Here is a 14,185-nt window from a genome sequence, read left to right on the forward strand (position 1 = left end):
TTATTTTCTCCTTTTAATATTTCCGTCTTGTGCAGTGACTTCAAAGATCATCATCTGTTCAATTCAATAGAAAAACAACTGCAAACCAACAGGATAAAAGTTGGGTATAGTACCTCAGGCACAGACAGTTCATAGTCCAAATACAGAAGCAGTTGCAGAGGTGCTGCTGTATACAAACAAACACGCAGTACACAGTGGTCGTGGATTACAGTTACAGTTAGCTCATGTTAGTTCAAGGGAGGTTAAACAGCAAAGAGGAGCAGGAAATCCAGTTCTCATATGTATTAACCACAAGTTAACTTTCCACACAGGCTACACCACAATGTGGTATTTTAATATGTACTGTAATATTTGATAAATGAGCTGCTGGATGGCAGTAGTTACAGCTCCAGATTAACCAGAAACATTTCAGAGAAACGCAAACATTTCACATTAAATCACTCTATTTCCCCATTCACAATATCCCTTGCTAAAAGGCAGGTAAAGGGTATTCAATATACGTTCTATATACCTACACAAATATACTATGAACTGTGCTTATCTTTGACCTGTTAAAATCTATTATTGCTTGGTATATTCCCTCATTCGTCCACCATATAACTCTTGATGGCAGACAGGGGGTCTCACACCTATCAGGGAATTATTACTGTACATTCAGTAGCGAACAATGTGCCGATCTAACCTCTATCATTATAAAACTTATTGGGAACACTAGATCATAAATCTGCAGCATGAAAACTGTACATCTCATCTCTGAGGCAGAAAACCTATTCCTATACTTTACACTCATCAGCTTTGACTACCGGATAAACATGAGTCGGCTAAAACAACTCACTATAAGTCTGTGCAGCAGTCTGTGCAGCTGTAAGAAGGAGAGCAAGAACCGGGGGTCTAACTGAAAACCATGTGATATTAAACTAGCCTGAAGGGAAGTGACATTATCTCATTCCTAGACGCCTGGCAGCATGAGTATAATTATTTAAACTATTACAGCAAAGCAAGGCCTACAAACTGAAGAGGTAACATTGATGAAGGCAGCGATGGCTAAAACGCTAACAACAGTTCCTGGCAGAAAAGTAAGTTTTTGTAACAGTGGAAAATATTAAGTCTCTTCTAGAAAACAAATAATGGGGGCTCGGCTAGGGAAAATGATATTAACATTCAGCTCCTCCACGACAGAGGTTTATTCATGTTGTTGTGGTTCAGTGCTACACTATTCAAGCCCTTAGCTCAAAGAATAAAAACAAAAAATAATCAAGTTTCACCATGTTTTGTTTTTATATAAGATTCATTATTCAATAATCAATCATTACTTTTATCTTTGATCAGTTTTTCTATTTTTCAAGCTTTGGTTTTGACTTTCGATTGACAATCGAAACATTTGTATATATGATATTTCAGGTTCTTGGTCCCTTTATCAGGGTCATGTCCAGTTGCTCTTATTCAGCTCCCTATTTCATGATAACTGTGTTTCCCAGTATTGGTACCGTTTCGTCAGCCCTGTTGATTCACGACAGCAGATACAGAAGATGTTTTTTAAATGCTACCCAGCACAGTGTCGACGATACAGCAGAAGACCGTGTGAGCAGTAGGTTCTCTGTTCTCTGTTCCTTGTTATTCAACACAAGCTAGTGCTGCTTCCTTTGATAGATATGGTGTGATACTAGCCTGAGGCAGCAGAAGTCCATGCGCTGATAATGTGGGGCAAGGTGAGCGGCTTTCTTGTTCAAAATAGTTCAGCAGGGCACGTGACGACAAGGGAAGACGGCATAGTTCAAAGTCCCCGTTGCTGTAGTTTGTTAAGGATGGAGAGGCGGGGGGGGGTTGGTGTCAGGTTAGTGAATGCGGGAGGTGGTTCACATTCTTTTTTTCTCTCATAGAAGAATCTTGACCCCACCCTGAGGAGACTGGGCACCCTGGGAGACGCCTCTCGGAGGAGCTGGTCCGAATTCTAACCGTTTCACTAAACTGCAAGACAAGATGTAGCACATACACTCATGAGAAAACATCAGATAAAACTAAGAACACGCTTATTGTTCCCAATACTTTATTGGCTTTACAGGCAAAATAAATAATAAAAATAATTCCCTGAAAGCTCAAACAAAGATGATTTTGTTACTTCAAATATTAAATCAACCACAGTGCAGCATGTCTTTTGGCACAAGTAAGATGATCTTTAACCAGAGAAACTTACTCTGTTTTTTTTAAATTATGTAATAATTATAATATTTTCCTCACCTGTCGTACTGAGGAGGGGGGCTCATGCTGCTAGCTTGGACCTCAGAACCTCTTTCTAAACCAGAAGGACTACCAGGTCCAGCCGGAAGTGCTGGTCTGCTAGTAGACGTGTCGTACACAAAGTCTCGACAGGACGCCAACTTTGACTCCAGATTCTGGCAGAGATATTAAACAATCTTCAGTCAGCTCATACATGGAAAAAAACAAACATGTGGTGATTCTGTTCAGAGATAACACGATAGAGGTATCATCTTTAAATCACTTACTCCAACTTTTCTCAGCAGCTCCCCTACAATGTTGAGTGCAGATATTCTAGCAGAAGTTGTGAGGGGAGTCCCTGTCAGACCATCACCTAAAACAAAACAGATATGAGTAGGTGAACACATAATATGTTCAAACTTAGTTGGTATAGTCACTATTACTGTGGCTATTACTGTAGTCAATGTTTTTCTATTTACCTCGTCGGATACTGGAAGGAGGGGGCGTGGCAAATGAGCTGATAGGTTTGGAGGGTGTGACAGGGATGGATGGGTTACCAGCCGAGGGGATTGTCAGATCTGTGTCTTTGCCCAGGCTGCTTGATGGACGCCTGTCCTTCTGACGTACTGCCAGCTCCTGGCGAAGGTCTGACACAAACAGGACATGCAGGTAAACCCAACTGTGAGTCGGCTTTTTGAAAATGACAAAGCTTCTTGTGCCACGTGTTTGAAGAAAAACATCAGCTTCCATTACATTCCATAAAGTACAAAAAAATAATTTCAGAGACCTGGAAATACATTAAATAGATAATCCATTAAGACATGTCAGCTGTCTGGTAATCACGTGCATACTTTTTATCCAAACTGAAAAATGGCAATTCGAAACAATAATGCAAGTGTCTTATAAGACCAAGCCAACATAAAACCCTAACATAGAGAACATCAAGTCTACTGTTAAATGTACACTTGAGCAAACCACCAAGTGTACAGCCAACAGCCAGCTGATCAACAACTGCACTCGCACAAAAGAGAGAAAATCTATAGTCCACACTGGCAGTCTACATTTCTAATAATAAAAAACAGTTTTACCCTTGTGGGAATCTGATTCTACTCAAATGCTCAAAATACATTGGCTATCAAATTTCATTGAGTTAAGCAAAAATGTCAGTTTGCAGTGAGATCAGCAGTTATTGTAAACTTGAGCAGCTACAGTGTGTGTGTGTGTGTGTGTGTGTGTGTGTGTGTGTGTGTGTGTGTGTGTGTGTGTGTGTGTGTGTGTGTACCTCTGGCTTCATCCTTTAGCCTCTGAACAGACTCAAGCAGGTTCTCTTTCTCATCCAACTCGCTTTCAAGAAATGCATTCCTCTCAATGACGTGGTTCATTCGCTGCTCAAAGTCCTCCAGAGACATGATGGTAGCCCTGGAACAGAGAGGACGGGCCATTCAAGTTAACACTGGATCTATTGTGCATACTGGCTCTACCGTCTAACTTTGTGTGTGCATGTGTATTAAAGACAGGGTCAGCAGTGTCATTTGATGATCAATCCCTTTGGGGAGATAATGTTATAAGACCTCTTAAGACACTGACCTTTTGGTCCTCTCCAGGTCGTCATTGGACTGCTCTAGCTCTCTGATGTATTTCTGCAGGTGATCTCTCACTGCTGTGGTTTGTGCCAGATCTTCCTCGAGGGTTGAGATGTGCCTAAAAGCATCCGAATGCTGAGCCTCGAATTTCTCCTGCAAACACGACACAGAAATAAAAATGAATTCACATGATGATGCCTGCTTTGCACTGTCACAGCAGGCATCAATGCAACTGCGGGAATGTTTTAATAAGAGACATTAGCCTTTGAACATTCTTTCTCCTCCTTATCCCAGACAACCTGTGAGCAGTCAGGGTTTATTAGAGTTTAGGAAATCCTGAATTCACGTCCCTCATCCATGTTTTCTTCACAATGGATCACTGAACAAAAATAGCAGTCAGCTGCCTAACAGCGAGGCAGCAATTTTCCTAGTGGCAGTAGCAACGATACGCTGAATTTGGGTCAGCTAAAGGCTGTCTTCATCCCTCGTCAGTAACTGGAGCACCAGAGCTCGTCAAGCTCTGCGAGGGCCAGGGCCTATTTATAATGAAGTGTTCTACCTTTATGCTCTCCAGTTCCATGCGTAGTCGGTTGTTGTCTAAAAGCAGCTCTTTGTTTCGACCCTCACACTGTTTCAGCTCCGTTTCCAGTTCTGCTTCATAGTCTCGGCTCATCTGCTGAAACTCCTGCAGCTCCTCCTGAGCCTCATCAGCCCTGATGACAAAACAATGATTACCACCACCAATAACTCACCCCCCATGCATGCTTGTTATTCCAGCTGCCTATTAAAGATCTGTCAGGAGTAACGTTTTCTGAATGCCTAGTATTGTCACCTTTGCTGATGTGCCTCTGCCTGCTCCTTCCAGAAGCCCAGCTCCTCTGCTATGGATGCAAACGTGTGTGACGTCGGCTCCACCATGTCTGCAGCTCTGTGTCAGGGTGATGGGGACTGGAGACCTAACTGTAAACCACACACACGTTACAGCTTCTGATACTGTCTACATCCGCCATAAGAGCACACACATCCAGAGCACTCAGACCAGGCAACTGTTGCGGTCGGCGGATGCTAGCATGGCTAGCTAGCGTCAGTCTACAGCGCTGTGTATGTGTGTGCACTAAAACTACAGAAGCATGTTTTAGCATGTACTTGTATCAAGTACGAACACGTAAAGATGTGAAGTGAAGGTGTTAGAAACTTTTAACAGCCCACAGTGGAGTAGGACAGTGCACATAGCACGGCTAAGCGTTTCAACTAAGCTAACATAGCTAAGTCAGCTAGGCGACTTAAAGCTAACGTTAGCCAGCATGTGTTGTCTAACACAGTAAAGAAACTAGGCAGACTCACCCGGATATAAGGGGACGGTTAAAACATGCTATTATTAAGGGGATGTTTCTCGAGGAAAGACTAAATCTTCTTGTTCAACAGACGTATTGTGATTACACAAACTAATCTCTCTGTTACGTTAAGACGTCGCTCGATTCACCAACCAAATATAAACGAAGCTTCCCTTCTCGAACCCCATTGGACGAGAGCGATGACGTAGGGAACCTGCCATCCAATCATATCGCTCAACGCACTTGAAGCTGCGGAAGGCGGAGCTTCCGACACAATACACTGAGCTCTAAAGGCAGAGTCGTCCTACATACAACGGTGCAATAACAACAAAGAAGTGAAGCACTACCCTGAGCCTTCCACCTAGCACTTATTGTATTCTATTAGTTTGTTGCACTATTAGTTTGTTGCACTTATTGTATTCTATTAGTTTGTTGCACTTATTGCATTCGTATTAGTTTGTTGCACTTATTGCATTCCTATTAGTTTGTTATTAGTTTGTTGCACTTATTGCATTCCTATTTTTGTTTTATTGCACTATTATTGCACTTATTGTATTAGTATTAGTTTGTTGCACTTATTGCACCTATTATTGCTATTAGTTTGTTGCAGTTTGTTGCTTATTAGTTTGTTGTATTTGTATTAGTTTGTTGCACTTATTGCGTATTAGTTTGTTCCTATTTAGTTTGTTGCACTTATTGCATTCCTATTAGTTTGTTGCACTTATTGCATTCCTATTAGTTTGTTGCACTTATTGTATTCCTATTAGTTTGTTGCACTTATTGTATTCTATTAGTTTGTTGCACTTATTGTATTCTATTAGTTTGTTGCACTTATTGCATTCCTATTAGTTTGTTGCACTTATTGTATTTGTATTAGTTTGTTGCACTTATTGTATTCCTATTAGTTTGTTGCACTTATTGTATTTGTATTAGTTTGTTGCACTTATTGTATTCTATTAGTTTGTTGCACTTATTGCATTCCTATTAGTTTGTTGCACTTATTGTATTCCTATTAGTTTGTTGCACTTATTGTATTTGTATTAGTTTGTTGCACTTATTGCATTCGTATTAGTTTGTTGCACTTATTAGTTTGTTGCACTTATTGCATTCCTATTAGTTTGTTGCACTTATTGCATTCCTATTAGTTTGTTGCACTTATTGTATTCGTATTAGTTTGTTGCACTTATTGTATTTGTATTAGTTTGTTGCACTTATTGCATTCCTATTAGTTTGTTGCACTTATTGTATTCCTATTATTGCACTTATTGTATTCGTATTAGTTTGTTGCACTTATTGTATTCGTATTAGTTTGTTGCACTTATCTGTACTTTTGCTCTGGTTTATGCTTTTAGATGCTTGTTTAAGAAAGGAGATGCACTTATGACTTCTGGTGACTAGTAGTTCTCTTGAATACCTATGTTGAACACACTTATTGTAAGTCGCTTTGGATAAAAGCGTCTGCTAAATGACATTTTTGACTATTATCAGTTTGTATGGTGTACAATATTTTTCCCACCTCTTTTACACATAAGAATACTTTATAATGCAATCCAATACAACACAATGCCCCGTAGACAAAGATCAATTCACAATTACTTTGTATGCATCATATTTATTGCAGGGCAATTCTTTGCATTGTATTGTAATGTACAGATGTTTGTAGTTGGCTGGTCAAAAGTATTCTGGAAATCGGTTTCTTTTGCAAGGAGAGTGAAATGGAATTTACTCAATAATGATATAATGGAGAACAAGATAACTTAATTGTATGTAGCCCCTGAAAGCCTGAACGATTTTAAATCTGACAACAACTGTTATTGACATTTTATTCACCCAAAGAATTTTCATTCATCTCTCATGTGAAAGGCAGAGCTGCCATCAGTCCATCAGTTTGGACAACCCAGGGTCTTTACTTTCAACATGCACATACAGTTTACCACCTGTTGTTAACAGCACTTTAATGCATTAATAATCACATGCTCTACAGTCCAGACATAGCTGCTAGTGGTTCTTCTATTACCTAACAATTTATGTTTATATTATGCTTACTTTTTAGTAGACAAACTGTCATCAATCACAACATCTTCTTATCACCCCACCACTATAAATACCTTTAAACCCTGTGTTATTCTAACATAATGGGCAGGAAGTTGACTCTTGCAATTGGAAATGAAATGTACAGATTTCAGGCCAAGGAACAAAGATTACATTATAAATTGTGACTGGAAGGCATTTGTGATCCTGAGAAAAGTTTGCCTGGGTCCAGACTAGTGTAACGAGGTGACACGTCTGTCTGATATCAGGCTAGAGAAAAATAGCATTTACCATAGAAAAAGGAATTGAATTTCAGAAAAAAACAAGGTTAGGGGTCAGCAGCATATCGCCTCAGACTTGAGACTTGGAATATTCACCATACTAAAAAAAAGACATGTTTGAAGTAAAATGTCCATTGGCCGAACTACAGACTGTGTGCATGTGTAGAGATCTGTAGTTTTTACATGGATAACACTGCTGTGAGGCAATACTTCACCAGCAATTCAGATAAATGTAAGTGCACAGGTTTTTCTCACTGATCTTCTTTTCCACCACAGTAGATCTTATTCCTTTTCTGTTGAATCAATGAGGAACAAGGCTGAAAGGAAGAAAAATAAAACATGTTCAAGGTTAAATCCACCACATAATCATGTTATTTCACTAAAGTTACACAGCCTCCATTAGAAGACTAAATATTCTTCCTTACCTCAAGAGGAATCATTCCTCTGCTTTATTAGTTTGTTTGTCGTTCTTGCGTGAGCTCGTCTTCTTACTGTCTATCACATCAGTCTTCACCTGACCCAGAGTTCGCAGCAGGCACATGGTGTCAAACCCCTCGTCACCAGCCTCTTGCAACAACTCAAGCACCTGTAAAATAGAGAAGTTACCTATTTTTCACAGAAAAAGCATCAGCAAACACAGATGACATGTTCGAACCTTTGACCTAAAATTTCTGTGCTTGGACCCACCTGCAGACACTTAAATGATTTGAGTTCGCTCAGATTCTCCTGCAGGAACAACAGGTAGATACTGAGGTCGTTGTAGAAGGGCGTGACCACGCCCAAAGCACCAAAGCCTGGCAGCAGCTCATATGGCCGGAGAAAGCTGGAGCTCTGGCGAGCTGGTCCAAGAGCAGCGTACACCACCAGGGGAGCAAGAAGCACATACACCCCCAAGTTGATGTAGCTGAGCAGCCTGAAGACACCCACTGCCACGAGCTTACACTGCACAGCAGAAGGCACCATGCTGTCGTTCTTCAGCACCCCTGTACGCAGGTCACAGGGAAACTCGTCGGTGAGGGAGGCGAGTTGGATGTAGTAGCCTAGGTAGATGCAGGCCAGCAGGAGTGTCAGCAGAGTCACGCCCCGACATGACAGGTACTTTACCACGAGGCAGTGAGAGAAGCGCTTGGTCTTCAGATATTGCTCCACTAAAGGGTATTTGAAGCAACCCTCGGTCAGATCCAAAGCACTGCAGCAGAGAGGGACATTTGGCATTAAAAGACCAGTGTTTAGAAACGCAAACACCCTAGAAATGACCTGAAATAGATCAATACATCACATCTCCGGCTAAAGAGTACATAGTAGAGAGCAATACAAAGTGTTTACCTCTGGGTGTCCTCAGATGCACCTTTGCTATCTAAGGTTGCTATGTTCTTGGCCACGCTGATGGAACGATTATAAAAGCGGTCCAGCTCCTCCATGATGAAGTTCAGGTCAGAGGAGATGTGCGGAGCTGCAGTGAAACGCCAGAACAGGGCTGGTATGTACATGAGGATGGCCAGTAACAGCAGGATGTATGGGAAGAACTGAGGGAGTCACAAAAAGAGAAAACAACAGAAGAAAGATGCATGAGAAAAAAGAAGACAAAAAATGATTTCTGGACATTTAGGAGCAGAACACAGGGACACCTTAAAGGTGATGTATCCAAGTGCCCTCCAAATCAGACTGTGATCCCTTTTATTACAGCTGTAAATTAGGGGTGAGACCATTAGGGGCCACTCTGACATGATAACAGAACAAGACTGGTATTTACAGCGAAGACCATCAAAGCCCTCCTGGAGAAGGCCGAGAGAGACAGGATTAACCAGGAACGGCTAATGACCCTGTTGACATGTTTGACATTACCCAGGCTCCCTCATGACTGGGGGCCTGCAGCCCGGGCAAATTTCTTTCACTCTCCAGAAAAATTTAACATTCTTCATTTTGGGATTAAAAGGAGGATAGGTTGGATCAACAGAAAGTCCAGGCTGAGTTGTCTGTCCGAACACACAACTGTAAAGCTGCTCACCTCATTCTTGGATGCTGACTGCACAGACAATCAACCCATTCTTCCTCTAAAGTGACTCCTCTCCCCTTAGTTTCAAACATACCACCTTCAAAGAAATGCTTTGGTATTTTAAAATGCTGTATTACATAACTGTATTACCTTTCTTACCGTTCGAATGTGTACATCTGTATTCCTTAATATAATGGAATTTGCTATAATTTATTACTAAATTCCTCCAAATCGTAGGCATGTCAACATCAGGTTCTAATATTTAATCAACCATCAAAGATACATACATCTTGTTTGGTCTCATTGTAGAGTCCTGTGCATCACAACACTAGATCTTATTGAGTAACTATCTACGGTCATTTAAGAAGTTGTTTTAAAATTCAGATACCCAGTCTCATGGCCACTAACCTCTGTGGGACAGAGTGCCCAGATGTGGATTGAACATTGACACCACCTCCTTTGGGTGAGCATGTCTAGTGATTGGTCAGATGTTTCCCAGATCTGTCTTACCAAACTCTTCCTATAAAGACCCCCCCTGGAAAGCATTTGTAGATTCTCTTTGATATCAGTGCAAAGGTTCCCATTCTGTGTCTGCGTCACCTCATCTTCAACTAATCTTCACCCCTGTCACTGCACCATCATCTTCTCCTGACGTCAGCGTAACGACTGCAGCTGCAGACGCGCTTGTAAAGTGCTTCCTCTCTGCTGATAAGGTGAATTTAAATTTACATTTAACTGTCTTCTAAATGACTTTTTCTTTGTTCTAACTGAGTTCAAATTAATCAATTCCCAAAAGATAACTTGTGCATTAATATAATCTTGATTGATCACCAAAATAAACAGTTTATTATGTTATTAGGCTGACTCTGTGATTATATCAGGGGACAAATCATTATGATTAACTTTATATTTACCTTAATTGAGCTAATTTTCCCTACATTAGTATTATATTAGAAAGAAGGCATTTCTCATTTTTTAACTGTATGAGAATTGTGTTGTCGGTTTCAAGCCTGTTTCATTAGTCAAGGGGCTAATTAAACAACACATAATAATACTGTTGAAATGTCAATGAGCATCTATTTTTGATAATTAAAGAAAAAAATGCTGTACCTTGTGCAGCCATAGTTGTGAGTTGTCACCTTGTTGCTGTACAGCTGCCCAACAAAATGAGTCCACATATGCGGCCTGTTTCCAAGAGAAGTTAGTGGGAGCAAAGCAGCTGATCTGGGTACCTGGGGAGGAAAGAGTTAAGAGTTCATCTGAGCTGACTCTTTTTGGTGATTCTGAAAAGAGAAACAAACACTAGAACAATTGTCAGCCCTCCCTCTTCTGCATTCATGGCCTAATTTGTTGGTGGGGTGTTTTCAGCATACATTGTGTCAATAATTATGCCATCCCTTGTATGTTGAGAGGGGAGTTAAATCAGGCACGTACGAGTCACAGATGACCCAGATAGTCACCAGACAGTGATATTTTGACATCACAGGGGCTGTCATATTAATTTTACAGAATGATGATTTAAACCAATTTAGCACATTCTCACTACATAATTGTATTTTTGTTTCAATCTGTGGCATTCAGTCTTTACATAGTATGTGGTTGGAGAATGAAGCGTGGTGCTTTTACGTAATGACAGTTCATTCTGTCTACTGCTCCCTAACTTTTACAAGTTTTGCATGCAAAGGTAAAAGATATCCACTAAAACATGCCCAACACGTCACATATGCAACATATTTTCAGAAAAAAAAGCCTATTTTATTTTGTTCTACTCAGTGGTGTTTATGATATTGAGTCTACAGTGGACTGCATCTTTTCACTGTCACACTGTCAAGGCTTACTGCAACACTTGAATAAAACAGAGCCATCGCTAATGCTATTAGTAACACCTGTGCTTTTCCTTCTATGAGAAGTCAAAGTGTCTGCTGTGAAAAAGGTCTACAACTACATTTCATTTTTCTTGTGTGTTAAAAAGCCCATAGTTTCTCTCCACATTTCCTTATTTTGTGATTGCTATAGATTCAATAAGTCAAATCAATGTGGGATTTTTGCAGTAATGTGCATGCACTTTTTTGGCATAATGTGATAACAATAGCTGTCCATCATTATTGTGTCTTTCCATCATAGTAGCACAAAGTTGTCTCAAGTCTTATAGTGTAATGGATCCATTCTGTCTGAGTATTTGTGGCCGCAAGGCGGTACTTGCAGATAGTGATAACAACAGACTGCAGGCATTATGACCTAAGAAGATTACATAGATTTGTTAAACTGCTGGTGTTTTTGGTTTTACACTAAAGAGGAAAGCAGATCACCTTCTGTTCATTTGTGTAAGCTATTCTTTTGTTCCTTGCTCAAGTCCATGAGGCACCAGTGTATAAACTGCCATGCTCATATTTCACATTGTAGTCATCATGATCATCCTCCTCCTCCTCCTCCTCCTCCTCAGCAGGAGTGACTCCACATGACTCCCTCACTGTCTGGCCGTGAGATAAACAGAAGGGTGGAGACTAACACCACACCTTCTCCAGCATTCACACCTCTCTTTATTCTGGTAATATACAGAATATAACTCTCCTCCATTCATGCATAACACACTGCTTTATCCGCCTTAAAGTTTGGTAAACGTGCAAGACTGAGCATTATTCTATGTGAGGAAATTCTCGGGATTATAACCTCGGATGATGATGATGGTTGCATCTGACAGGATGCTCACAAATCCAACAACTCACCCACTGACACCTCTTGAGCAAAAGCGAGGGAGATGAGAAATAAAGGCAGTCCCACCGCCAGAAACGTGACTATTTTGTCCACCGCCAGCTCCAGACGCACCCCTTTGTACTTGGCCTCGGTGGGGTCCTTCAACAGAAAATCGGAAAAGACATACTCGGTGGCTACGTGGGCAATCGCCATGACGGATAGGAACAAAAAGCCGGTGTTGTCTAATTGAGGGAAGAGTCGCGTCTCTTTTCAATTAACCCAATGCGAGCTGCGTCTGAGGTTTCAATTAATTAAGAAAAAAACTAGAAAGATAAATAATGTATAGAAACACTGAGGCGTTATTGTTTACCCATCTCCATTCCCAACTGGGACTGATGGTTGAACCTGCTGTCCCGTTACTGGGACCCAGACAGCACAGGCAACAGGGGGAGCTGGCTGTCCGCCGCTAGGGGGCGCCACTGAGCCGCACAGAGGACCTGATGACCACACACATGGTGGTGAATATTATTATATTCCTTTATTGATCCCCATGGGGGAAATTAAAGTGTTGCAGCAGCTCAACTACACAGACAATAAATACACATACTATACAACTACACAGACAATAAATACACATACTATACAACTACACAGACAATAAATACACATACTATACAACTACACAGACAATAAATACACATACTATACAACTACACAGACAATAAATACACAGACATACTATACAACTACACAGACAATAAATAAATACTATACAATACTAAATACAACTATACAACTACACAGACAATAAATACACATACTATACAACTACACAGACAATAAATACATACTATACAACTAACAACAAACATAATACAAAAAACATGATAGCCTGTCATTTGGAGCAACTTCTCCATAATTAAATGACTGATTAAATTATCTATATAGTGAGTAAGTAATGATAATTAATGTAGTTCAGACAAAAAGAGGAAGAAAAAAATCCCTCCGAAATAATAATAATAATAATGGATTTGATTTATATAATATATATAAATTATATAATATAATAAATATATATATATATGTTGTTTTTTCTACTGTGAGTTTTTTTATTGCTTATTTATAATACTTGTTTTATTACTTGTTTTATTTTATTTTTATTTTTCATTTTTTTTTTTTATTTTTAGCTTGTCTTCTTCTACTATGTCTCTTGTGTGCACTTTACTCTACGCTGTTGTAAGTCTGCAAATTTCCCGGGACTAATAAAGGGACTAATAAAGGATTATCTTATCTTATCTTATCTTATATAACACACTTTAAAATACAATGAAATCTCAAGGTGCTGTACAGGGTAAAACAATCACAATAATCAAATATAATAATAAAACGCTAAAAACAAATGAAAATAAAATAAATGAATTCATTTAATCATAATAAAATCTAAGAATATATATTAAAACTGAACAACTACCCAAGAAACGCAATCTAAACTACACAAAGCCAATACCTTAGGGGAAGGCAGAATAAATACATTAAATAGAAATCAGAAAAACTGTATTTACTTGAGTGAATGAACGTACTCTGGAAATAAATTATTCAATCCCAAGAATGAGAGAAAAGGGGACCTTAAGGGACTTCTACTTTTACCACATTGACTTTACTCGTTTGTTGATTCAAACAAATGCAGAAAATGATTACATGCAATGGAATAAATCAATGACATTATGGGCATTTTCTAGGGAAATATGTCTATATCTCTAGGCAAAATAAAAATACTATCATAGCTATAACATTGATACAATCACATGTTGTAGCCCAATTTAAAATGCAAATCCAATGCACCAAATATATCAAAAATCATTTTTTTCAGGATTTTGATTCATTACATTTGGATCAAACAAAACAAATATTTTTTTATATTGGAACTAGGACTACATTCCAAAGAACATATAACTATCTTTATTGCAAATGTGTATCAGCCGTGTGTCTGTCATAACAATAACATTTACGACAGCTGGGCGTGCTTTCCGGCAACAGTAGGTTCATTGA

The 14,185-nt window shown here is 39.5% G+C and overlaps 2 protein-coding genes across 2 annotated transcripts; both read right to left on the bottom strand.

Moving 5' to 3' along the window:
* Window position 1: 1 nt before the first annotated feature.
* On the bottom strand, window positions 2-5,303 carry LOC129095716 (nuclear distribution protein nudE homolog 1-like). Its single transcript, XM_054604274.1, has 9 exons — window positions 5,145-5,303; window positions 4,633-4,760; window positions 4,360-4,513; window positions 3,805-3,953; window positions 3,500-3,636; window positions 2,697-2,864; window positions 2,505-2,590; window positions 2,239-2,393; window positions 2-1,968 (listed from the first exon to the last, which is right to left on the bottom strand). The coding sequence occupies exons 2-9, from the start codon at window positions 4,716-4,718 to the stop codon at window positions 1,875-1,877; spliced, it is 1,029 nt and encodes a 342-aa protein (XP_054460249.1). The 5' UTR covers window positions 4,719-4,760; window positions 5,145-5,303; the 3' UTR covers window positions 2-1,874.
* A 2,409-nt stretch (window positions 5,304-7,712) lies between these two features.
* Window positions 7,713-12,349, bottom strand: LOC129096399 (pannexin-1-like). Its single transcript, XM_054605173.1, has 6 exons — window positions 12,169-12,349; window positions 10,553-10,674; window positions 8,773-8,972; window positions 8,134-8,635; window positions 7,872-8,032; window positions 7,713-7,763 (listed from the first exon to the last, which is right to left on the bottom strand). The coding sequence occupies exons 1-5, from the start codon at window positions 12,347-12,349 to the stop codon at window positions 7,883-7,885; spliced, it is 1,155 nt and encodes a 384-aa protein (XP_054461148.1). The 3' UTR covers window positions 7,713-7,763; window positions 7,872-7,882.
* Window positions 12,350-14,185: the final 1,836 nt, after the last annotated feature.

This window comes from Anoplopoma fimbria, chromosome 9, assembly GCF_027596085.1.
Source record: "Anoplopoma fimbria isolate UVic2021 breed Golden Eagle Sablefish chromosome 9, Afim_UVic_2022, whole genome shotgun sequence".
In the NCBI taxonomy this organism is placed as follows: Eukaryota; Metazoa; Chordata; class Actinopteri; order Perciformes; family Anoplopomatidae; genus Anoplopoma; species Anoplopoma fimbria.

Excerpts from the sequence above, each read along its gene's own strand:
- LOC129096399 (XM_054605173.1), bottom strand. The coding sequence starts at position 12,349 with ATGGCGATTGCCCACGTAGCCACCGAGTATGTCTTTTCCGATTTTCTG. Across the intron at positions 10,675-12,168 it reads TGCTCAAGAGGTGTCAGTGG|GTACCCAGATCAGCTGCTTT; the intron begins GTGAGTTGTTGG and ends TTTCCTCCCCAG. Across the intron at positions 8,636-8,772 it reads GCATCTGAGGACACCCAGAG|TGCTTTGGATCTGACCGAGG; the intron begins GTAAACACTTTG and ends TCTCTGCTGCAG.
- LOC129095716 (XM_054604274.1), bottom strand. The coding sequence starts at position 4,718 with ATGGTGGAGCCGACGTCACACACGTTTGCATCCATAGCAGAGGAGCTG. Across the intron at positions 4,514-4,632 it reads GCAGAGGCACATCAGCAAAG|GGCTGATGAGGCTCAGGAGG; the intron begins GTGACAATACTA and ends TTTTGTCATCAG. Across the intron at positions 2,865-3,499 it reads GCTAAAGGATGAAGCCAGAG|ACCTTCGCCAGGAGCTGGCA; the intron begins GTACACACACAC and ends TGTTTGTGTCAG.